The sequence below is a fragment of the Rhineura floridana genome, chromosome 8 (genome assembly GCF_030035675.1).
Source record: "Rhineura floridana isolate rRhiFlo1 chromosome 8, rRhiFlo1.hap2, whole genome shotgun sequence".
Lineage (NCBI taxonomy): Eukaryota > Metazoa > Chordata > Lepidosauria > Squamata > Rhineuridae > Rhineura > Rhineura floridana.
Genome location: NC_084487.1, coordinates 1,298,659 through 1,323,139, shown reverse-complemented (window position 1 = coordinate 1,323,139; position 24,481 = coordinate 1,298,659). Strand labels below are relative to the sequence as shown.

The 24,481-nt window shown below is 50.6% G+C and overlaps 1 protein-coding gene across 2 annotated transcripts in view; it reads left to right on the top strand.

Annotated features, from left to right (window-relative positions):
- The first annotated feature begins 8,976 nt into the window (after positions 1 to 8,976).
- Positions 8,977 to 24,481, top strand: part of IMPDH1 (inosine monophosphate dehydrogenase 1) — a 37,807-nt gene continuing 22,302 nt past the window's right edge. Inside the window, exons 1-3 of one of the 2 annotated variants that reach the window (XM_061637946.1) lie at positions 8,977 to 9,306; positions 9,681 to 9,779; positions 22,816 to 22,864. In XM_061637946.1, the coding sequence (XP_061493930.1) occupies positions 9,284 to 9,306; positions 9,681 to 9,779; positions 22,816 to 22,864 (171 nt within the window). In that variant the 5' untranslated portion in view covers positions 8,977 to 9,283. The remainder of the gene's footprint in view (positions 9,307 to 9,680; positions 9,780 to 22,815; positions 22,865 to 24,481) is intronic. The other variant, XM_061637947.1, reaches the window with a different exon arrangement.

The following is a 24,481-nucleotide window of genomic DNA, read 5'->3' as shown; positions in this document are numbered from 1 at the left end:
TTCTGGGTCCATTTCTACTCCTGGAGAGATCCGATACCCCAGAAAGTCCAACGTGGTTAGGTCAAACCCACACTTTTCCAGCTTCGCGTAAAGACGGTGTTCCCGTAACTTCTGCAGCACTGCACGCACATGTGAGTCGTGTTCCTCGGGAGTATTTGAATAAATCAGGATATCATCCAAATACACTATCATAAAGCGGTCCACAAAGTCCCGAAAGATGTCATGCATAAAATTTTGGAAGACTCAAGGTGCTCCCGACAACCTGTATGGCATCACCAAATACTCAAACCGACCGTAACGGGTCTTAAACGCAGTCTTCCATTCATGACCTGCCTTAATCCTCACCAAGTTGTAAGCTCCTCTCAAGTCCAGTTTCGTGAAAATTTTGGCGGAACGCAACCTCTCCAACATTTCCCTAATGAGCAGCAGCGAGTAACTATTAGGGATAATGAGCTGGTTTAGGGCTCGATAATCATTACAGGGACGGAGCTCCCCCCTTTTTTTCTTCACAAACAGCAGGGGTGCACCAGCTGGGGACTGTGAAGGGCGAATGAAGCCTTTCTTCAAATTGGCGTCCAGAAACTCCCTTAACGCTGCCAACTCTGGTTCAGATAGAGAGTAGATCCGCCCGGCAGGGATGCATGCCCCAGGCACCAAATCAATGGCACAATCATAGGGCCGGTGTGGAGGGAGTTGCTCCGCTTCCTTTTTATCGAAGACGTCCCGAAAACTCCCATACTTGGTGGGCAAAGTTATCTCCCTTGGGGGAGACGCCCCTGCCAACACCTGTGGCTCCTCTTCAGGCTGGCAATGTTGATGGCAGTACTTGGAGGTAAAAACCACCACAGCTTCATCCCAAAAGATTGTGTGCTAACCAGCCAAGGCATACCCAACACCACCGGGAAACGCGGCAAGGACGCCACATAGAACGACAGGTCTTCCCGATGCCCAGGGACCTTCACTTCCATGGACTCAGTCACCCGAGCCACCCCCCAGACTTCAGAGGCCGGCCATCTATAGTTTCCACTGCCAACGGCTGACTCAGTTCTCTTGTGGGAATAGCGTGGTGTAGCGCCAACTCTCGGTCTATGAAACAAGAGGATGCTCCGCTGTCGATCATAGCCTTGGCTGAGAAGCTCTCGCCTGAGGATAGGGTGATGCGAATGGGCAACAGAAGGGCCCCTTGGGAGGGAAGGGGTCGTAACGGACGCTCAGTGTCTGTAGCACCCCCCAACTCTCTAGCCTCTACGAGAGCTGGGATGTGAAGTTTTCCGGCGGCTGGGATCTTCCGGTTTTGGCTGCACAATTTCTGGTGAGGTGTCCAGACTTTCCGCAATAGAGACACAGTCCTTCCCTCCAGCGTCTTTCCCTCTCCTCCTCTGTCAATCGTGGTCTAGCCCCCCCAATCTGCATGGGCTCCTCTCCCGAGGCAGTAGGGATGCCAGGATTGGGCACGGGGTGCGCACAGGGCAGCGGAGCAGCAACCTGACTCCGTGAAGGCTCCATTCTTCGCTCCGACTTTAAGAACATAAGAACATAAGAAGAGCCTGCTGGATCAGGCCAGTGGCCCATCTAGTCCAGCATCCTGTTCTCACAGTGGCCAACCAGGTGCCTGGGGGAAGCCTGCAAGCAGGACCCGAGTGCAAGAACACTCTCCCCTCCTGAGGCTTCCAGCAACTGGTTTTCAGAAGCATGCTGCCTCTGACTAGGGTGGCAGAGCACAGCCATCATGGCTAGTAGCCATTGATAGCCCTGTCCTCCATGAATTTGTCTAATCTTCTTTTAAAGCCATCCAAGCTGGTGGCCATTACTGCATCTTGTGGGAGCAAATTCCATAGTTTAACTATGCACTGAGTAAAGAAGTACTTCCTTTTGTCTGTCCTGAATCTTCCAACATTCAGCTTCTTTGAATGTCCACGAGTTCTAGTATTATGAGAGAGAAGAACTTTTCTCTATCCACTTTCTCAATGCCATGCATAATTTTATACACTTCTATCATGTCTCCTCTGACCCGCCTTTTCTCTAAACTAAAAAGCCCCAAATGCTGCAACCTTTCCTTGTAAGGGAGTCGCTCCATCCCCTTGATCATTCTGGTTGCCCTCTTCTGAACTCTATAATATCCTTTTTGAGATGAGGCGACCAGAACTGTACACAGTATTCCAAATGCGGCCGCCCCATAGATTTATACAACGGCATTATGATATCGGCTGTTTTATTTTCAATACTTTTCCTAATTATCGCTAGCATGGAATTTGCCTTTTTCACAGCTGCCGCACACTGGGTCAACATTTTCATTGTGCTGTCCACTACAACCCCGAGGTCTCTCTCCTGGTCGGTCACCGCCAGTGCAGACCCCATGAGCGTATATGTGAAATTCAGATTTTTTGCTCCAATATGCATAATTTTACACTTGTTTATATTGAATTGCATTTGCCATTTTTCCGCCCATTCACTCAGTTTGGAGAGGTCTTTTTGGAGCTCTTCGCAATCCCTTTTTGTTTTAACAACCCTGAACAATTTAGTGTCGTCAGCAAACTTGGCCACTTCACTGCTCACTCCTAATTCTAGGTCATTAATGAACAAGTTGAAAAGTACAGGTCCAAATACCGATCCTTGAGGGACTCCACTTTCTACAGCCCTCCATTGGGAGAACTGTCCGTTTATTCCTACTCTCTGCTTTCTGCTTCTTAACCAATTCCTTATCCACAAGAGGACCTCTCCTCTTATTCCATGACTGCTAAGCTCCCTCAGAAGTCTTTGGTGAGGTACCTTGTCAAATGCTTTGTGAAAGTCTAAGTACACTATGCCCACTGGATCACCTCTATCTATATGCTTGTTGACACTCTCAAAAGAATTCTAATAGGTTACTGAGACAGGACTTTCCCTTGCAGAAGCCATGCTGGCTCTGCTTCAGCAAGGCTTGTTCTTCTATGTGCTTAGTTAATCTAGCTTTAATAATACTTTCTACCAGTTTTCCAGGGACAGAAGTTAAGTTAACTGGCCTGTAATTTCCGGGATCCCCTCTGGATCCCTTTTTGAAGATTGGTGTTACATTTGCCACTTTCCAGTCCTCAGGCACGGAGGAGGACCCAAGGGACAAGTTACATATTTTAGTTAGCAGATCAGCAATTTCACATTTGAGTTCTTTGAGAACTCTCGGGTGGATGCCATCCGGGCCCGGTGATTTGTCAGTTTTTATATTGTCCATTAAGCTTAGAACTTCCTCTCTCGTTACCACTATTTGTCTCAGTTCCTCAGAATCCCTTCCTGCAAATGTTAGTTCAGGTTCAGGGATCTGCCCTATATCTTCCACTGTGAAGACAGATGCAAAGAATTCATTTAGCTTCTCTGCAATCTCCTTATTGTTCTTTAGTACACCTTTGACTCCCTTATCATCCAAGGGTCCAATCGTCTCCCTAGATGGTCTCCTGCTTTGAATGTATTTATAGAATTTTTTGTTGTTGGTTTTTATGTTCTTAGCAATGTGCTCCTCAAATTCTTTCTTAGCATCCCTTATTGTCTTCTTGCATTTCTTTTGCCAGTTTGTGTTCTTTTTTATTTTCTTCATTCGGACAAGACTTCCATTTTCTGAAGGAAGACTTTTTGCCTCTAAGAGCTTCCTTGACTTTGCTCAACTATGCTGGCATCTTCTTGGCCCTGGCGGTACCTTTTCTGATCTGCGGTATGCACTCCAGTTGAACTTCTAATATAGTGTTTTTAAACAACTTCCAAGCATTTTCGAGTGATGTGGCCCTCTGGACTTTGTTTTTCAGCTTTCTTTTTACCAATCCCCTCATTTTTGTGAAGTTTCCTCTTTTGAAGTCAAATGTGACCGTGTTGGATTTTCTTGGCAATTGGCCATTTACATGTATGTTTAATTTAATAGCACTGTGGTCACTGCTCCCAATCGGTTCAACAACACTTACATCTCGCACCAGGTCCCGGTCCCCACTGAGCATCCTACCTAGCAACCTAAATTTTGCTTCCAGGACCTCATGGCTGCATTTCCCCATGTCGTTGGTGCCAACGTGCACCACGACCACTGACTCCTTCCCAGCACTGTCTACCAAACTATCTAAACTATCTTTCTTCCTTCTAAGCGGCTGTCTATCTGCAAACTCAGTTGAATCAAACCCCTCAGTGAGTCGGGGTGTGTGGAGCGCGCCAGTTCATCCAACAGTCCATTTCTGTAGAAGTACATCAAGGCTGGGTCATTGTACTCCGTCTCCTGAGACAAAACACGAAAAGCATTCGTGTATTGCCCTACAGACCCCCTTCCCTGTCTCAGGGTCCCTAACTGGCGGGCAACCGTCTCCTTCCTCTGGGGGTCTCGGAACATGTCCCCCATCGCATTCTTGAAGGCGTCAAACTGACGCAATATCTGGTCGTTGCGAATCAAATACGGGGTGGCCCATTTTGCCTCTTCCCCTTCCAATAAACTGATGATGAACGCCACCTTCGCGTCATCAGTTGGGAACTCAGCTCTGCGCACTTGAATGTACAACTCACATTGGGCTAGAAACGTGGCAAACTGTTCACTCTGGCCCCTGTATCGCACAGGGAGCCCCACTGGAGACTTCACAGGGGCTGCCGCCCCGGGGGGTGCAGCCTGGACTTGGGTGACCAAGGCATGGAGATTCTGGTTATCCACTTGCAAGGCTTGCGTTGCGGCTCTGAGGTTTTGGTTCTCGGCTTGTAGGGCTTGCGTAGTCACTCGGAGGTTCTGGATCTCGGCGTACAAAGCTTCCATGGTGATAGGTACTCCCCCTCTTGCTCCATTCTGGTCCATGTCATCCGCCACAGGAACAGGTTCGAGTAGGGATGGTGGTTGAGTCAATCTGTCCCGTCCAGAGCCGAAAGAATGAGGCTGGAGTGTGTGTGCAAGTAACTCTCGTTTTATTAGAGTAATGGATACATCAAAGGCATTGCGCTTCACAGGAAACCCTACGCTAACTCACTAGAGTCCCTAACTATACTCTAGACATGCTCTGCAGAGTGTGAAGGAAGTTGACTCAACGACCCCCCACTGGGAGCGGCAGGCTTATATAGGAAATGCTTTCGAACGTAATCTCTGACTCCTTCGTAATTCCTCTTTGCCCTGTCCGTTTCTCGCGGCGACGGGAACGAGGAGACAGGGGACGCGCATCCAACAGCTCATCTGAAGACACCTGCTCCCGAGCAACGGGCTCGAGGTCAGGGGGCGGTGCCACACTGGAATCCTCCTGGGAACTGCTTGATGTGAGGTCCTCCCTGCTCAGATAGGGACGGTGGGGGGCGGTGCGCTCAGCTCCTCAGAAAGGGCGTTACTTGTGGGAACTGGCTGGAGAGCAGGCTGCCCCCCTCCCGCACGATCCTGCTCAGACACAACAATCCCCAACTCGGCTTCTTCTGGCTGCGGAGGTGCCTGAAACTCATGCCTCCCCCCTTCCTGTCCCTTCTGAGTTGGCTGCAGCGCAACAGCGGCCAACCAGTGGCACATGGGCAACCAACAAGCAGAACGTGAGCGCAGGAGCAGTCTCCCCTCCTACAGTTTCCAGCAACTGGTATTCTGAAGCACACTCCCTCAGCCTATGGAGACAGAGCATAGCCATTGTGGCTAGTAGCCTTCTGCGCCATGGTTTTGTCTGATCCTCTTTCAAAGCCGTCCAAGTTGGTGGCCATCACTGCCTCTTGTGGGATCGAATTCCATAGTTTAACTATGCGCTGAGTAAAGAAGTACTTTCTTTTGTCTGTCCTGAATCTACCAACATTCAGCTTCATTGGATGTTCACGAGTTCTAGTATCATGAGAGGGAGAAAAACTCTTCTCTGTCCCCTTTCTCCAGGCCATGCATAATTTTACACACTTCTATCATGTCGCCTTTAAGCTTAAAAGCCCCCAAAGCTGCAGCCTTTCTTCAAAGAAGCATCGCTCAGTCCCCTTGATCATTGTGGCTGTCTTCTTCTGAACCGTTTCCAGCTCCACAATGTCCTTTTTGAGGTGAGGTGACCAGAACTGTTCACAGTATTCCAAATGCTTCCTCACCTTAGATTTATGTAACAGCATTATGATATTGGCAGTTTTATTTTCAATACTTTTCCTAATGATCCCTAGCATGGAATTTGCCTTTTTCACAGCTGCCGCACACTGGGTCGACATTTTCATTGAGCTGTCCATGACGACCCCAAGGTCTCATTCCTGGTCAGTCACCACCAGTTCAGATCCCATGAGCGTACATGTGAAATTAAGAATTTTTTGCTCCAGTAGGCATAATTTTACACTTATTTACACTGAATTTCTCTTGCTCTTTTACTGCCCTTTCAAGCAGGAGCCAGATTGCCAGAAATGTAACCCTGCACGTCGGTTGCAGCAAAACAGCAAAGGGTCTTGTGGCACCTTAAACTCATTTCTTAGGGCAGAAGCTTTTGTGGACTGCAGCCTACTTAATCAGATGCATCAGTCGTATCGGCACCAGGGATTGGCAATCCTGCGTCTGATCAAGTGGCCTCTAGTCCACGAAAGCCTTGCGTCATAAACAAATCTGTCAGCCTTTAAGGTGCCATAAGACTCTCTCATTTTTTGTTTTGTTATGGGACTGTGGCAAGTCATGCTTGCCTGGCAGGCACTGTGGGCCATGGGGAAAGGCATGTCCAAGGTGGGGAGAGATTCCTGTGCTGCATATTCTTGACTTTACCACAAAACTGGAGGCAAAGGGGGAAATGCCGCATTGTATGAGGGTCTTGTGAAGCCTCATATTTTTAATCAACTTTTTATTTGCAAATTTAACAAAAAGAAAGGAAAAAGATTAATAAAAATATAATAGTAAAAAGGAATAATATATGAATAATAATGATATACCATATCAGTTCCATTTTTGGACAGCATCATTCATGCAAAGCTCCTTGTGGGAAGAAGGTGGGGTACATGGATTTTAAAGGGGGGCTCCAAGCCTGCATGTTTCTTCCGTGTGCCACAGGACAGAACTCCTGGGATGAGGAGTTCTCATTTGGGCTTCTTCTCTATTCCCAAGTGGGCCAAAAAAGTGGGGAAATCATACCTGGTGGTTAGGGAAAAGCACTCTGCATGTGGTCAGGGGGGTTCTGTTTTATTCCCTGCCTTCACCTTTAAGCATGGCTTAAATCCATTCCTAGGACTTGGCAGTGGGTGCAGTTACGGGTGGCCCAGGGTGGATGAATTCCTTTCCTTACTTTCAGGGGAGCCCTTTTCCTCTTCCCTCCTCCCCTCACATTGTGTCTTAGAACCGTATTCTCGTTTGCACTAGAACTGCATTTGCCAACCTGGTGCTCTCCAGATGTTTTGGGGTACATCTTCCATGAGCCTCAGCCCCAAATACCTGGAGGGCACCAGACTGTGCCAGCTCCCCACTGAAGAGTGGCGAGGCCGTCAATGTGCTGAACCGTTGCGGGGCCGCGATAATGGCCGCGATAATGGCCTGGATGAGAGCTAACAAACTGAGGCTCAATCCAGACAAGACTGAGATGCTATTGGTGCGGGGTTTCTCTGATCAGATGGTGGATATATACCCTGTCCTGGACGGGGTTACACTCCCCCTAAAGGAGCGGGTTCGTAGTCTGGGAGTTCTTTTAGATCCTTCCCTGTCACTGGAGGCTCAAGTAGCCTCGGTGGCATGGAATGCGTTCTACCATCTTCGGTTGGTAGCCCAGCTACGTCCCTATCTGAGCAGGGAGGACCTCACATCAGTCGTACATGCTCTGGTAACCTCGCGACTGGATTACTGCAATGCGCTCTACGTAGGGCTGCCTTTGAAGATGGTTCGGAAGCTACAGCTTGTGCAAAATGCGGCGGCCAGATTGATAACGAGGACCAAGCGGTCCGAACATATAACACCTGTTCTGGCTCGCCTGCAGTGGCTTCCAATTTGCTTCCGGGCCAGATTCAAAGTGCTGGTTTTGACCTATAAAGCCTTATACGGCGCAGGACCACAATATCTGTTGGAACGCCTCTCCCGATATGAACCTGCCCGTACACTGCGTTCTACATCGAAGGCCCTCCTCCGAGATCCGACTCATAGAGAAGCTCGGAGGGTGGTAACAAGAACTAGGGCCTTCTCAGTGGTGGCCCCCGAACTGTGGAACAGTCTCCCCGATGAGGTGTGCTTGGCGCCGACATTGTTATCCTTTCGGCGCCAAGTTAAAACCTTCCTCTTTTCTGAGGCTTTTTAATCTAACTTAATTCAGTTTTAAATATGTGTTGCAATTGTTTTTAGCTTTTTGTATTTTTTGTATTTTTGTTGTATGTTATTATTGGATTTTATTGTATATATTTGTATTGCTTTGTTGTACACCGCCCAGAGAGCTATGCTAGTGGGGCGGTATAAAAATGTAATAATAATAATAATAAGAGGGTTGACAGCCTGAGTGCAGCCCCCCAACTTTCATGTCAGTACAGCAAGTGGGGGAGGGGCTGCTGGCTGGAGGGGCCCAGGAAGGCGATGCCCTCCCTTGGGCAGAATCAGCATCCAGTCGCCAGGAGGCCTTCCGCAAAGGTCACTCCATGGCTGGTGCTGCCTCCGCGCAACCTCCAGTTTCAGAGAGGGTCTACCGCTGAGAATTAGCTCCTGGGGAAGGGCCCTGGCTCAAGGGCAGAGCACCTGCTTCGCATGCAGAAGGCCCCGGGTTCAATCCCCAGGTAGGGCTGGAAGCTGTCCCCTTTCTGAAAACCCTGCAGAGCCGCTGCCAGTCAGTGTAGACAACACTGGCCTGGATGGGAGCGGCCTCGGTTCCTCTGGGAGGGCCACGGCTCAGGGGCAGCGCCCCTGCTTGGCATGCAGAAGCAGATCCCCAACCCAGCCCCCCCCCCGCGGCACGGCAGGTGCCGGGCGGGGCGGTCCCGTTTGCAAAGCGCGAGGGGGGGCAGAGGGGGGTCGGGTTTTGTTTGTTTCAGTTTTGGGAGAGGGCGGGGGACCTTTTCTTTTTCCACGCTGGAGGGGCGAGAGGCTCGAGCGAGGCGGCGCCCTGGACGGGGCTGCCTCGCGACGGCGGGCGCTTAGGAGCGGAGCCACCTGCCGGCTGACGGGCGGGCAGGCGCAGCGGGGCTGGCCCGAGAAGGAGAGAGGGCGGATCCCCTCCGCCCCGAGGCCGAGCTCCGCCGCCCGCTCCGCCCTCGCTCCGCTGCGTGGCGCACAAGAAAGACCCGGAGCGCGAGGGGGCAACAGCGACGCGCCACGCAGCCTCGGGAAGGCAGGACAGGAGGGAAGGGACGGGGAGCGCCTCGAGGAAAGGGAAGTCGCCGCCGCGGGAAGGAGGGAGCCCGGCTGGGCGCCATGGGCGAGGGGGAGCCGCTGAGGTAGGCGGGCAGGGGACGCGCCTCCGGGCCTCCTGCGCCATCCAGCCGGGGAGAGGAGGGCAGGAGGCCGCCGCCGCTGGACGCGCCGGGCCCGGAGGCTGGATGGCGGCTGCTTGGCCGCACGGCTGGCGGGAGGCACGCATGGCCCGAGCCCGCGGCCTCTCGGTGGATGCCTGGGAGGAAGCGGGCCGGGCCGCGCCTCTGTGTCTGGGCGCAGCAGCCGGAGCCGGCCTTTGCCCGGGGAAGCGAGGCAGCGCGCCTCTGAGCATGTGTGGAGCGCCTTTTCGTCTCCGCTCCTCTCCCGGGGCCTGGCCCCAGCGGCTGTGGCCGCCCGCCATGTGGGCGCTGACGGCCTCTCCCTCTTCCCTTCGCAGCATGGCCGACTACCTGATCAGCGGCGGCACCGGCTACGTCCCCGAGGATGGCCTGACGGCCCAGCAGCTCTTCGCTATTGCCGACGGCCTCACCTACAAGTAAGTCCGCGCTGGAGAGCGGGAGCGGGGAGCGGCGGCCAGGCGGGGTTCCTCCAGCCCCTGGAGCGTTCCTGGCTGGCGGAGCGACGGCCCGCCCAGGCCCTGCCCCGCCCAGGCCCTTCCTTACAGGGCGCAGCTCGATCGTTGGCACACCTCGTAGGACCCTGTGCTCAGCCAGTCGCATGTGCAGTTGAGGCCAGCCCTGAGAGCCAGCCCGCCTGCCAGCCCTGTACTGCCTGCCCAAGTGCCGCTGGCCAGCGGGTCCAGCGGACATCAGGCTTCCTAAGCTCCCTTCCCTGGAGGTGGCGGAAGAAGGTGCTGGCTCTTGGCTCTGTAGCTGTGGCGGGGTGCTTCCTCTTGACCCCAAGGAGATCTTGCTTCATGCTGTCAGCCGCTTTTTTGGAAATGTTGTTGTTATGTGCTTTCAAGTCGATTATGACTTATGGCGACTCTATGAATCAGTGACCTCCAAGAGCATCTGTCATGAACCACCCCGTTCAGCTCTTGTAAGTTCAGGTCTGTGGCTTCCTTTATGGAATCAATCCATCTCTTGTTTGGCCTTCCTCTTTTTCTACTCCCTTCTGTTTTTCTAAGCATCATTGTCTTTTCTAGTGAATCATGTCTCCTCATGATGTGGCCAAAGTATGATAACCTCAGTTTCATCATTAGCTTCTAGTGATAGTTCTGGTTTAATTTGTTCTAACACCCAATCATTGGTATTTTTTGCAGTCCATGGTATCCGCAAAGCTCTCCTCCAACACCACATTTCAAATGAGTTGATTTTTCTCTTATCCGCTTTTTTCACTGTCCAACTTTCACATCCCTACATAGAGATCGGGAATACCATGGTCTGAATGATCCTGACTTTAGTGTTCACTGATACATCTTTCCATCTGAGGACCTTTTCTAGTTCTCTCACAGCTACCCTCCCCAGTCCTAGCCTTCTTCTGATTTCTTGACTATTGTCTCCATTTTGGTTAATGACTGTGCCGAGGTATTGATAATCCTTGACAAGTTCAATGTCCTCATTGGACATTGAACATTTTGAATATTGGGTATTTTGGAAATAGGGCCCACCTAGTGCCCTCCAGATCTTCTGGACTGCAGCTGCCCCAGCCCTTGGCACCAGCAGCCAGCCTGGATGGCACAAAGGGCTTTACAAGCGTTGCATAGCTGGGATATTCCTTTAGCCTGTTCCGTATAAAGTGGGTTTGCCCTGGAGAGCCCCTTTTGTTGGTTCTGTAAAACATTTTGGGAGGCAGCTGGGTCTCCTCCTGGGCACCTCTACAGCCTGTCTGTGAAATGGACCGCCAGTCACTCTGGACGCTTCTGATTTATTGAGCATTTGTGCTGATTTATTTACAGGGAGATTGGATGTGTGCATCCCGCCCCCTCCCCCCAACATTGTGTGTGTGTGTTTCATCAAAAGCAGGTTTGGAAGGGATGTGAGTAAGTGCAAAGGGGTTTTTTTGGGTGGGGGGAACTAACCTGTTTTCCCTTCCAGAAGTTTTTCTGTTTAAAATTCCCCCAGCCCCTTTTCTTCCTGCATGGAGAAAAGCAGCAAGTCAGGGGGGAGGAGTCACTTTGACCAGGGAAAAGAAGACTGGGGGGAGAATGGGGCTCAGTGGCCCCGCCTGCCGTTCCTCCCATCAGACGTTTAGCATCGTGCGGCTGATTTGGGGTTGTACAGGAAGTGGCATGGAAAGATGCAAGGCAGCTGTATGTTGCATCCGGTTTGGCGTTCAGGAGGGTCAGGGCTGCCCTTCTGAGCTTGCCGCTCTGCCTGTGGATGCAGGGGGCTCCTTTGGGGCCCATCTGCACAGTGCGCTTAAAGCAGTATCATACCAGTTGAAACAGTCATGACTTCCCCCAAAGAATCCTGGGAACCGTAATTTGCGAAGGGTGCTGAGAGTTGGTGTCCATAGCTGCCTCTGCAGGGGCGAATTCCACAGTTTAACTCTGCGCTGAATGCTTCTATGAATTGCATTTCTCCTCAGACACAGTTGGCTCCCCCCCCCAACAAAGCCCAACAGTTTAAGCCTTTTCTCATTTGATGGAAGGCGATCCATTCATCAGATTGCCACAGCCATCCTTTCCCCCCCTGCGCTATCTCCACCTTTTTTACTGCATCCTTTCTGAGATTGAAAGTATTTTGCTTGCTTGGTGCCCCCGCCCCGCCCTGCCCGTTTTGAATCAGCAATTAAAAGGCTGAGCAGGATTTATGGAGAAAGCAACTATGGCAATGAATGCTCTTTGTGAAAATGCTTAGCCCTCCCCAGCTGCAAGGCACGTGTTTTAAGGTGATGTGGCATTCTTCTTTCCCCTGGTAGTCAGTGGGAGGGGTGTGCACAAGAGCTGCACTGGATCAGACCAAGGTGGTTTCAGTGACTCCCACGGTTGCCACCCCACAACTGGGATTCGGAAGCAGACCACAACTTAATAAGGAGGTTCTGTTTTGGCATTGTGGCCAGTTGCCATGGGCACCCTTCTGCTTCTCCATCTTCAAGAGCTCTTGGGTATATGCCATCTGGACTTGATGCATCATTAGTTCTTAACCTGTCAATTTTTCCTGGAGCTACATCTTGTGTCACTCCAGTTTGTCTTCGTTTTTCAGATCCCCCTCTTTAAAAAACCAAACTGGTTTGGGCACAACAATCCGTCCATCACCTTCCGCTGTGAAGACCAAAATGAGGGATTCATTCAGCTTTTCTACCACCTCCTTAGGCTGCATTCCAACACATTCTTGCCTGGGAGTAAGTCCCATTGAACCCAATGGAGCTTACTTCTGAGTAGACATGTAATGGACTGTAGCCTTAGCCACCTATCACTCCTTCACTGTGTAACAGCACGACTCCTCCAGTTTGGCTAGTTTGCTGCATCTGATGTATTTAAAATAATTTCTTGTTGTTGGTCTTAATGCTTCTAGCAACATCCTCCTCAAATCTTTCCTGGTCATGTAGATTTGTCTTGCCAGAGTTGTTGCTTTGCTCGTCTTCTCATGTGGGCGAGGCTGCCACTCTTTAAAGGAAGCTGCCCCCTCCTTTACAGCTTCCTTTGACTCGGCTCGTTCACATGGCTGCCATCCTTCCAGACCTGGCTATCCTTGGCAAGACCCGTGGAAGAAAGTGTCAGGAGGCTCAGATTTCTTCAGAACGTTTGCAGTAGGGGTTCTTAACCTGTGGTTCTTGGACCTGGGCTTCAGGGGGTCCGTGGACCAGCCCCCCTCCCAAAAATTCCAATGCAATAAAATTAATTGTATTTATTTATTTATGTGGGTCCTTTGCTTTCATCAGGTTCTCAAAGGGGTCTGTGACCAAAACAGGTTAAGAACCCATGGCTCAGAGGTTAATTTGCAATTGGTAATACAGTTTCGAGTGTTCAGAGTGCTTGACAGACGTTATTTAGCCGTAGTTCTTCCAACAGCAACAATGCTATATGTGGCTGTGTTCATGTGTCACAGTAAACCATAGTTAATGCCTTATTGTGAACAGTGCAGATGGCAACTTCTTTACTCCTCCTAGCGGGAGCAACAATCCTTGGTTTAGTGTTACATCTCAACCAGGGGTTGTAATTTGTTGCACTCCAAACAAACCATGGTGTGACAGTAAGGCTTGCTCTGGGCTTCTTGTTGGTGGTTTTGTTTTGAGTGAAACAAATGGTGATTTGGATGCAATGTTGAGGGAGGGGTTGTGAATTCTTACTGCTCTTAGGGGAAGAGAAGAGCAATCTCTGCGTTCATGATAAATCATTAACTACGGCTAGGATATATATTGCAGATTAGGAGAAGTATGACCATCAGTTTGGATTGTCTCTATGAGCTTTATTTCTGGCGGAGGGTGGGTGGGGGTTAAACAACTTAGGAAGAGCGGAACATTTCTAGTTGAGAAACATCTTGGTGGATAAATGGGTTGACTCAGCTGATGTTTTGAATGGCTTCCTCTGGTTTTACCTACTTAAAGCCTACTGCATTAAAACCTACCTGCATTATACTGAGTCCATCTAGCTCAGTACTGCCTGCACTGACCAGCAGCAGCTCTTCAGGGTTTCAGGCAGGCGTCTCTCCCAGCCGTACCTGGAGATGCCTCCAGGGATTGAGCTCTGCCACTGAGCTACGATGGCCCTTCCTCGTAACAATCACATCTGTGCAGATGTTTAGGGAAGTGCTTTTGGAAATTCATACCTGTGGAGAGATGGCCCATTGAGGGGGCCTCTAATAAAAAATACCGATATGCTATCCCTTATTCCGAACAGTGCACTGTTTTCAGTTTGCCAGCTCTTGCGTGGCTTGGGTAGGTTGTGTCTTGTTTAAAATGGGCAGGCTGGTGGATTGCTTCAGTGCTTGTAATTAAGATATTCTTTCCTGCCCCCAGGCTGTGGGATAGGGCGCAGGGGAAGCCAAAGCAAAGAAATGAGAGCAGAGCAACTGCACCGGAGGGGAGGAAGGAAAGCAGGCACCAGGAGGTCCAGTGGATGGTTATTCTTGCAGAGAATGGCACTGCCTTTTGTTTGAAGCCAAAGAGCCCTGCTTTGGAGAGAACAGAAGGGATGAAGGAAGCAGAGCATCCCTCTCTTGGCCCAAGAAGCTTCAGTTGCCTTGTATGCTGAGGGTGTGCAAGTGTGGTGGGCGTGCAAATAAGAGGAGTGAATGAGTAAGCATGCCGTTTAAGGAAACCCTGTCATCTTTGATGCTAATAATTGGAAGAAATCGCTTTTTAATCTTTGGGCATTTTTCCAAAAAAAGCTCCGCCAAAAAAAAGCTCTCTTCCAAAATTTCTGCCACGGCAAGTCACATAAATTTGTGGGCTTCTTTTGGCTTGCCTCTCCCTCCTCACCCAGTTTGGAAGCTGCTTCTTGGGCTTTGCCCATTCATGTGCTGGCTCAGCTGTAGGTTGAAAGAAAATCTTTCTTGTGTTTTCTGCTGTGCTTTGCAGTTGGGCAACAGAGAGTTTCTTGGCACCTTAAAGGCTAAGGAATTTATTGTGGGATAACCTCTCATGGACTACAGTTCACTTCATGAGATGCATGAAGACCCTTAAAGCACTTTCCACATATATTAGTCCCAACTGATACAGGAAAGTCAACCCTTAAAATGCAACATAAATTATATATATAGCAATAACTTAAATATTCATGATTTGAGCGATTCGGTTAAGATTGATGAGCATGGTGTGCTTGTGCTGTCATGGACAATTAGCTAAGCATTTCCACCTTGAAGGGAGAGGTGGTGGCAAGTTACGTTATGTTACGTTACAGTCTATTTCTGTACTGCCTTTGGCGAAAAAGGCCCTCAAGGCAGCTCACCAAAAATAAACACTAATACAAAATGCACATCAGAAAAGAACAATACAGTTTACAAAAATTTAAATAACAAAATACTAACATTGTTAAAGCAGCAGCAACATCTTTCAATAACAATACAATAACAATCAACACTTCCCTAATGTTTTGACGGTCTGCCAGTTCTTACATCAGTGCATTGACATCAAAGCGTGGTGTCACTGGGGTGTCCTGCTGGTGCTGCACCTGCCAGTCCTGGTGCTGGTAAGGGAAGAGGAGCAGCCTCAGGTTTTTGGCAACATAGACGGTGTCCACAGCAAAATAGTTCTTCAGCTTGGTCACAGGGATGAAGCGATCGATGTTCCGTCCCACAGTCTTCTTGCCCTGGCTGGCCAGGCTGCTCCCGTCGGCCACTGCAAAGGTGGAGCTGATGGGCTTGAAGAGGAAGATGGTGGAGTCCGGTTGGCAGAGGCGGTCTGGCCACGGGAGGCCCCAGCGCTGGAGCTCGTGTCGTCGAAGAGCCAGTGCAGGTCCGCCATCACAGCTGGATGACGAGAGGCCCAGCGGGGAGGAAGACGCAGAAGATGATGGAGCTGAAAGGCCTTGCAGCATGGCCTCCAGGTTCTTCCTGTCCACGCAGAACCTCTCCTCACCCTACTCAGGACTCGCTGAGTTGGCACAGGTGGGGCCGGCCAAAGAGGAGCGCTGTCACCGTTGGGCAAAGGCAGGTCGGCACTGCGCTCGTTCTTGCTTCTTGGCAAGTGGTCACCTGAAAGCTCTCTGGCGAAAGACGCACTTCATTCTCCTTTTATGTTCCTTCTGTGCCTGTCAGGATGGGTTAAAAGAGTTGAGCAATTTGCACCTTTCACCCAAGGTTCCTCTGTGAGGTGAGGATGGAGGTGCTGGTTGATCTGGGTTGATTATTTGAAGAATTTGCACAAAACCCAGGCGCCCGTTTGGTTTGAACTCTGTTCAGTGCCTTGCACCACTGCTGCTAGTACTGAGTAGCTGTGAGTTCCTGAGATGCTGAGCTGTGGCTCAAGTTGGAGCATTCCCGAGTCCAGCCACTGCATCGCTAACAAAGGGGGCTTCACTCTGGTAACCCCGTTGCATTTGTACAGATTGGCCATTATCTGAGTGCAGCTCAAGCAGCTGTTTAACCTTACTGCGCAGGAGTGCCTTGCAATGCATTGTTTGAAGACTGTTTCTGATAACTTTGTTATGATAGGGTCATTGTAAGCTGGCTGGCCCCCAGATGTTGAAAACAGGTGTGGGGACCCTTTGCCCCCCCCCGATGTTGCTGAACAACAACTCCCATCATCCTTGGCTGTGCTTGCTGGGGCTAATGGGAGTTGCTATTCAGCGACAGTGGGGGGCAAAGGGTCCCCACACCTGACTAAAATATGCACCTGTTTTTAACAATCAGCCAGGGCTGTGGAGTCGGAGTTGGAGTCAGAGTCGGTGGAAATGTACTGACTCCGGCTTCAAAATAAAAACTTTCATAGGAATTTAGGAAAGTTTTCTTGTTCAGAGATTTTAATCAAATAAATATATGTTATGTTCTGTCAATCTAGCCTGATGATTCACGTGGTAGTGATGAAATGCCTTGTGCTACCATTTTACTACAGTAAATTTGTTATTACTAGTTAATATACATTTGCCATTTATGAAGGATTCGGTCAGACAGTAGAAAAATAGAGGAGTCAGAGTGGAAGGTTTGGCATACTGACTCCACGGCCCTGCAATCAGCTTGGTGAGAATTGGGGTTCTGGGGCAAATTCCCTTTCGCTGGAGACCTGAAGGGCCGTGGCTGTTTGCAGAGAAGGTTATTTGTCAGGAAGGTGTGCAGGGCTCCTAGATGTTCCTGGACCACAGCTCTGAGCTCACTGCGGGATGCAGGGCTTGGAGCAGCGAGGCTAGACGTAGCTCCTTTCACAGAAATTGCAGGGGGCTCCCCCTCAAGATTTGCCCATTCCACCCATCTGTCAGCAGCCCTGGCCACGTGCAAAGCCCAGGAAGACATTATGTTGGAGCAGCCCCAGCTCTTGCTGCTGCTCTTCAAAACACACCACGGACCACCAGCATGAAGTGGTCCATGGACCACTGTTTGGGAACCTCTGACCTATAGCATCTCCACTGTGCAGGCCCAAATAAGGATATTTGGGGGAAGTGCATCTTCTTCACTACACTCCTATAACTCGGTTGTATGTTTTGTATGGGGAAATGTCCCTGCTTTGAGTCTGGAAGGTCCCAGGTTCAACCCCCAACAGCATCTCCAGCCAGGAGTGGGAGAGACTTCTGTCTAGAACCCAGAAGAGGCACTGCTGGTTGGTGTAGACGTTACTGGGCTGGATGGACCAAAGTCTGATTCTGTCTGTGGAAACTTCCTTTGCACCTGTTAGTCACCATATGAGACCTTTTGCATTCTGAGTCTTACAATCCAGGACTCCAGCAGGGCTGAAGGAACACCTGGGAGCTCTCTCAAAAGGTACAATTGTTATTTGAATTGAGTCCTTGAGATATGGGTAGATGAGCACAGAACTTTTTAAGATGCCTTCTGTGGCATGCATCCAGTGGAAGAGTTTATGCAAGGCTGTTACGGTTGTTGACGATATCTTGGTTTAAATCTTAAAAGAGCAGGTGGCACTTGATGACTCCTTCACGGAACGGAGCTGCCTGTGCAATTGTGTAAGCATTTATGGATGTGATCCCTTTCTGCCCCGTGGTGAGAGCTGATCCCTGGGAAGGTTTGGCTGTAAATGTTGCAAAGTCTTCCAGTGACCTGCATCGCTTATTGTTTGGGCTGTAAAGTCCTTCTCTCTCTTTTTGGAGGCATTTCATTTTTATTTCTTTTAAAAAGACTGTTCTTATCCCACTTAATTTCTACACAGGCGTGCATATCAGTTTAGATACATTTTATTTCATTTTCAAGCATTTACATCCCCTTTTCTCAACAGGTAGACTTGGCATTTCTTTTTTGCTGTGCCTGTGAGTGGATGAACTCCTGACTTGCTGACCAAGGCTGTGTACATGTTTGTGTGTGTTGTTTATGCAGATATCAATTATGTATGTGGGCTGACATTTTCTGATGGGCGTTGTAAAGGAAGCCATCTGGGTTCCTCTCCACAGACACTGAGAAAGAAACTGCTCGATCTCTTTGCTGTCCCTAGATTCCTGCCCCAGTTGTGTGCCTGGCATTCGCTCCATGTCACCTGGAGTAAGCGCGTGGCATGCTCTTGATGTTTTCAAGTGTTTTCCTTTCATTTTTGATTGCGTTGTTTTACCATGTTGGCGTTTGGCAGCCTGGACTCCTGTGGTAAGGGGGTGAGATAGAAATATATTGTTTATTATTATGAAATAATAATAAAATTTGATTAATTAAATCAGTAGGGTGAGTTGCTGAAGCAGGCAGTAGGCTGGCATCCCATCAGACAAGTGACCTTGGAATTGTAGGTGCTTGAAATCATGGGTGGCTGCGAATGTGGAGAGAGCCAGCATGGCATAGTGGTTAGTGTTGGACTATGACCTAGGAGACCAGGGTTCAAATCCTCCCACAGCCACAAAGCTCACTGGGTGACCTTGGGCCAGTCACTGCCTCTCAGCCTCAGAGGGAGGCAATGGCAAACCCCCTCTGAATACTGCTTACCATGAAGATCCTGTTTGTAGAGTCTCCTTAAGTGGGAATCGACTTGAAGGTAGTCCATTTGTGTGTGTGTGTGTGAATGTGGTGCTATTCAGGGTGTCCAGGTCCTTCTTTGGTGACCTGGTGCCAACGTATTGGGCTCAGTAGCAGATGCTTCCAATATATTCTGGCTTTGTAGTAAAAAGGGCAAAAATAACAACAATGAGGTTTTGTCTCTGCCCTTTCTAGAAAGACAGTATTGCAGCGCACGTGGAAGCAGTCTTCTCAGATAACTGGTGGCACCTTGGTACCTAACTGCCGGCACATTTCTTAAACAACATGAATTCTGAGGGTTGGCATTTAAGCCTGGGATGCTAGGAGAGGCTGCCCGTCCGCGTGGCAGCAGAAGGGGCAGCAGGGCCCACGGGAAGCCCATAGAGATGGTTCTGGAGGCCAGCGGCACTTGTGGCCTCTTGGGTCATTCTTCCGTCTTAGCCTCCGGGGGTGGGGGAGATCTTAAGCTTTTGGCTGGTGAGTGGAGTCAAGGTCTGCTTGCTGCTGGCTGCTTGGTGTGTAAGCCACAATCCACCTGAAGGGGCAGCGCACACGTGGCTTTTCCTTGCCAGGTCCCTGGTGCGATCCCCAGCACTTCAGAGGATGGGGAAAGAGCTCTGCTTGGGGAGCAGCCACCAGTTGAGGGAGACGGGGCTGGGCTAGGGTGGGAGATGTAAAATTTCCAGAAATTTTGAAACCATGGAAAAAAACTGGGTTTTTTTCTGTTTTTTTTCCCAGAAAAAAATTGAAAAAATGCAATATTAGCACTTTTTACAGATTGAACGTCCGGTTGTTTCTCCAGGACCATAAAATGTAATTATGTACAAGTTGGTTTGGCATAGAATCATCACATTTGGTATATTAAAAGTACAATTTATTCAAACAATTATTACAGATTGCATTTACTTTTTAATTTTTTTTACTTTTTATGGTCACAAATGGATCTACAAGATCCTGAACTGTAAGGAACCTCTTTCGTTTTGCAAGTTTATGAGGAGCAGGCAAAGAACAATTTTAAAAAAACAGAAAAACCATCAACATTAATAACCAAAAAAAAAAATTATGTCTCTGCTAGTCCTCCAGAGTGTCAAGCAGACATAAAGCATCCATTCCCATAAAAAGAACTGAGAAAAAGGGGGACCAAGAGTCAATGAAACATTTTATTCACCATGCTAAAATAAAATATTCCATAATCAATTTTTCTTCATTTTTTTCAATTTTTCCAATTGTTTGGGGGGGAAACCATTTTTCCTGAATTTTTCTGGGTTTTTTTGGGCCTTCACATCTATAGCTAGGTTAGGAACATGAGAAGCTGCCCATTGGCCCTTCTAGCTCAATACTGTCTGCTCTGACTGGCAGCAGCTCTGCAGGGGTTCAGGCAGGCGGCTGCCCTCCAGCCCTACCTGGAGATGCTGGCGGGGACTTTCTGCCGGCAAGGTGGAAGTTCTGTTGCTGAACCGCAGCCCTTCTGCAATAGGCTCTTGGTCCACCCAGCTCTCTGCTCTCTACACTGACTGGCAGCAGCTCCAAAGGGCATGGCTCTGCTGGGGATTGGACCTGGGAGCATGCATAGCCGGTGCTGTGCTGCCAACCTGCAGCTTCTCCCAAAAGGGCCAGCAGAGCAGACCAGTTGGGCTTGGATGGCTAGGTGGCGGGACTTGGCTCTGCCTGTGCCAGACTTTGCCAACCTGGTGCCCCCCAGGTGCTTTTGGCCTCAGCTCCCATCAGCCCAGCATCATACGGCTGTGCACCTGGAGGGCGCGAGGTTGGCACAGGCTGGTCTAGAAGTGAGCTGAGGCAAGATGGGGAGAAACTTCAACGCTCCTTGAATTGGCAGGAGCAGGATTACTCATGGGAAATGAAGAGTTGCTCATCTCTTGAGTCGCTCATCAGGGCGGGACATCAATCAATCAATTAATTAATTAATTAAAAATAAATCTCCGTAACAGATTGAGTTTTCATTGCTGCAGCATTTGGGTTCCTTATTTTTAGTACAGTGTATATTTTCTAGACCTGGAAGTCCAGTGATCTTGTAATCTTGGGGTTAGCAACGGATGTATTTTCTGGAAGGGGAGGGGGGTTGGACACAGGACAGCCTGCCCTGCGGTGAGGATGAAAGAGGACTGCCCTGTGACCTGCAAACAGAGTCCCTTGGAGGAGGGTGGGGGTGGGTGAGAGCTGGGCTTGTTTTCAGCAGAGCTGGATGCTGAGTCTGTGAAGGGCCCCTTCCTCCCCACCTTGGCGCTGCAGACTGAGATGGCCGTCCAGGGTTGGGAGGCGCTCCGTTCCTTGCTGGGAGGCCGTTGTGGAGTCTTCAGCCGCGCTTGCCTGTGTGCGTGGTCGGCTTAGGCAGCTGCGTGCCACGGCGCTGAAGGTCCCATCCACTCTGGCTCAGATCAGTGTTGTGTCTAGTGAAGTTCCGGCTCTTTCCAGAGTGGCCAGCCTGGGAAGGTGCCTTTGGGGAGGAGGGACCAGTGGACAGCGATACCTTCCCCCCTCCCCTCCCATATAACTGATGTTCCCACCATCGGGTATCAAGAGGGAGTCTGTGCGAGTGGCTCTGCTGGCCCTAAGAGGACCTTTCCTCCCCTTCTAAACATGCTGCTTGTACACAGGAGTGTGGCAGGGAGTTCCATAGATTAATGATGGGCTTCTTTGCAGTCTTGCCCAGTCTTCCATGCTGTTTCTGAGTGATCTTGCACTGGCTACCTTCCCATCTTCACCTGTCAGGGTCTTTCCCAGCTGGCTTCCATTTGCCGGATTTGGAAGATTGTTGACCGAGAAGTTGACGTTCTGGGCTTGGGCTGGCCTGTGGGTCAGGCAAAAGCTGCAAGAGGCTCCCCACCCTCACCTCCCACAGCCCTTGCCAGCTCCTCTCCTAATTCTGCTTGCTCTTCCTCAAAAAGACCTCATTGTGCAGGGGGGCTGTTGGGGGCATATCGCTTGGCACGTCCCCCCCACCGACCCTCAGCTGCATCATACTGTTCCTCATATGCCTGGGTGCAGAGGGCAGGTGCTGCTCAGAGCCCCCCCACACACACACCACCACCTTCTGTTGGCCTGTTCAGGGGTTTGGCAACTGAGTTTCCTGGACTGGCTCTGGTTGAATTCTGCCTCTCAAGCCCCCGCTCCCGCTAGCAGCCTCCTGTTCCTCTGCCTCCTGCCCCCCCTCCAAAATACGGCTGCCCTCCCAGGGTCCATGGCAGTGCACCTGAATGCCCAGCCGCTTTCAGCTGGAGGCCCTTCATTTCCTATGTCTGTGCGCTGGATCGACCTGTTTGGCCCAGGAGGGGCCTCCTGGCCCTGGGTCTTGCTTTAGTGGTCAACCCACTTTGCAGACTTGAGCCTCCCCCCCTCCTGGCCATCCCGAAACAACTCCGCTTGTGGGTGCAATGCTCCGGTGTTTTCCTCTTGAGATTGGTGGGTTTTATGCTGGGGAGAAGCTGTCCCTGTTGGGCACTGAGGCCTAGGCTGCTTTCCGTGCACACAGAGCCCCTTCCTTGTATTTCTCTCTCTCTCTTCCCCCCCCCCCATCCCTTTGACTCCGTCTTTTCTGTAGAATCTAGTAAGTCAGCTCTTGGGTCTCTTTCATGCAGGTTCCCCCCCCCCCAAGCTGTGCTGCCTGGCTGGGCTGTTGGGAGTTGTAGTCCAAACCGTCTGGAGGAGAGCAGGTTGGGGAAGCCGCTTTGATGGCTCAGCTGGACACGGCTGCTGGCAGACAGTCCGTTTCCCCTCCCCACCAGCTCTCCTTCAGAATTTGCCCCCTGCTCCTAGCTCTGAGCTTTCTTGGCCCCTGCTCATGTCTGCCTGGTGACGGCGTATTTCCCCCGTCCGTCTCTTCTGTTGCTGCCACTGGGGGTCTGGCGGTGTTCATATCAGTGGCCTACCTGGGGATCCTGGAGGGCATGCATGTCATCTGCTGGAGAACATTGAGGAAACAATGCATTGACCCCCAAGTGGGCTTGGGTTGGGAGAGCCAGTTCCTTGGATGCTTCCACCTGCCAAGGCCCTGCCTGGCACCTGGGAGCCCTCTGGTCATGGCTGGGGAGTGAGGGTGACGGGCGCTTGTTTCTGTCTCCACAGTGACTTCCTGATCCTTCCAGGCTTCATTGACTTCACAGCGGACGAGGTGGTGAGTTCGAGTCCTTTGCTGGCCGACGATGGCATTTGCACAGTGCGCTGTCTAAGGGACCTGTGGCCACGACGGGCGACCTTGGGCTGACTCAGGCGGCTCCTCCATCTCACTCAGCATAGCCTACCCTTGAAGGGTGCAGAGGGGTCTTTGCGAGCTGGCAACCTGACCCCTTTTTGAGCTGCATAAGAGTACAAACCCACAAGAGCCTGGGGTTGCAGACCCTTGAGATTATCTGAGCCCGGTTCCCTGTTTCTCAGGCCCCATCTGTGTAGTACTTCTAAAGCAGTTTCATACCGCTTTAAACAGTCAAGGCTTCCCCCCCAAAAATCCTGGGAAATGCAGTTAAGGGTACTGAGAGCTGTTAGGAAACCTTTGTTTCCCTCCTGCAGACGGATGGGTTGTTCAACCACTCTGGGAAATGCAGCTCTGTGGGGGGAATGGGGACTCCTCACAACTCTCAGCACCATCAACAAACTATAGTTCCCAGGATTCTTTGGGGGAAGAAGCCGTGACTGTTCAAAGTGCTTTGAACGTGTAGTGCAGGTGGGGCCACACAATGGGAATCCCCCAAGCAGGACATGAGTGGGCGCCCCTCTCCCACTGCACGATGGTTGCCCAGCGACTGGTGTTCAGAGGCATGAGCTGCCTGCCTCTCATCCTAGAGGTAGTGCTGCTCTCTGCATGGTCGTTTGGGGGCCACCTGGGCTGTGGGGCCCTGAATGTTGGTCCCAGGCGATGGTCTGAGGGCACATGAGGCCAGCTCCCTGCTGAAGCTAAGCAGGGTCAGGTCTGGTCAGTGCCTGGATGGGAGACCGCCTGGGAACCATATGGAAGCCGCCTTGGGTTTCTATCATGGAAAGAAAGGCGGGGTAGAAATGTAATAAACAAATATATAACTTTGGCCGTAGCTGCACCACTGACGCCCTCCCTGCAAGGCAGAGGCTCCGCCAATGAGCTCCAGCCCAGCTGCTGTAGGTGTAATAATTAATCCCATTTGCATCCCACCCCTCCTCCTCCAAGGGACTCTGTTTGCAGGTCACAGTCCTTTTTCATCCTCACAGCAAACCAGTGAGGTGGGCTTGGCTGAGAGATGACGACAAACCCAAAGTCACCCAGTCAGTTTCTGAGCCGAGCAGGGAGTTTAGCTCTTTGCTTTCCCCAGTCTTGACACTCGCCATCCATTCCAGCACGCAGGCGGAGTTGGGAGAAAAATATGTCGTCCTCCATGGCTGAAGCCTTTTGTAGGGTGGTGGTGTAATACATTGGATGTTTTAAGTTCCAGCTTCAGGTTTCTCAACAGCCTTGCAGAGCTGGGGATTTCCCCAGCCCTGAGGCCACTTGGCTGCGTTGTGGAAACTTTCTGCCCCACACACACTGCTCCAGGCAGAGGCAGGCAAAAAGAGAGCGCGGCTGCAGCTGCCGGCTTAGCGGAAGCAAGGAGAAGGCCGGAGGCAGGAGTGGGTTGCCAGAGTGGGTTGCCCTCTGTCTTGGTGCCACCTGGGCTGTGGTGGCTGACATTAGTTTACGTTATTTTCTATTTATTGAGCAAGATTTTTTATAGCTGAGTCAGAAAAACCTCTTCAGTAGTTTACATAAAACAGTATAAAATAGTCA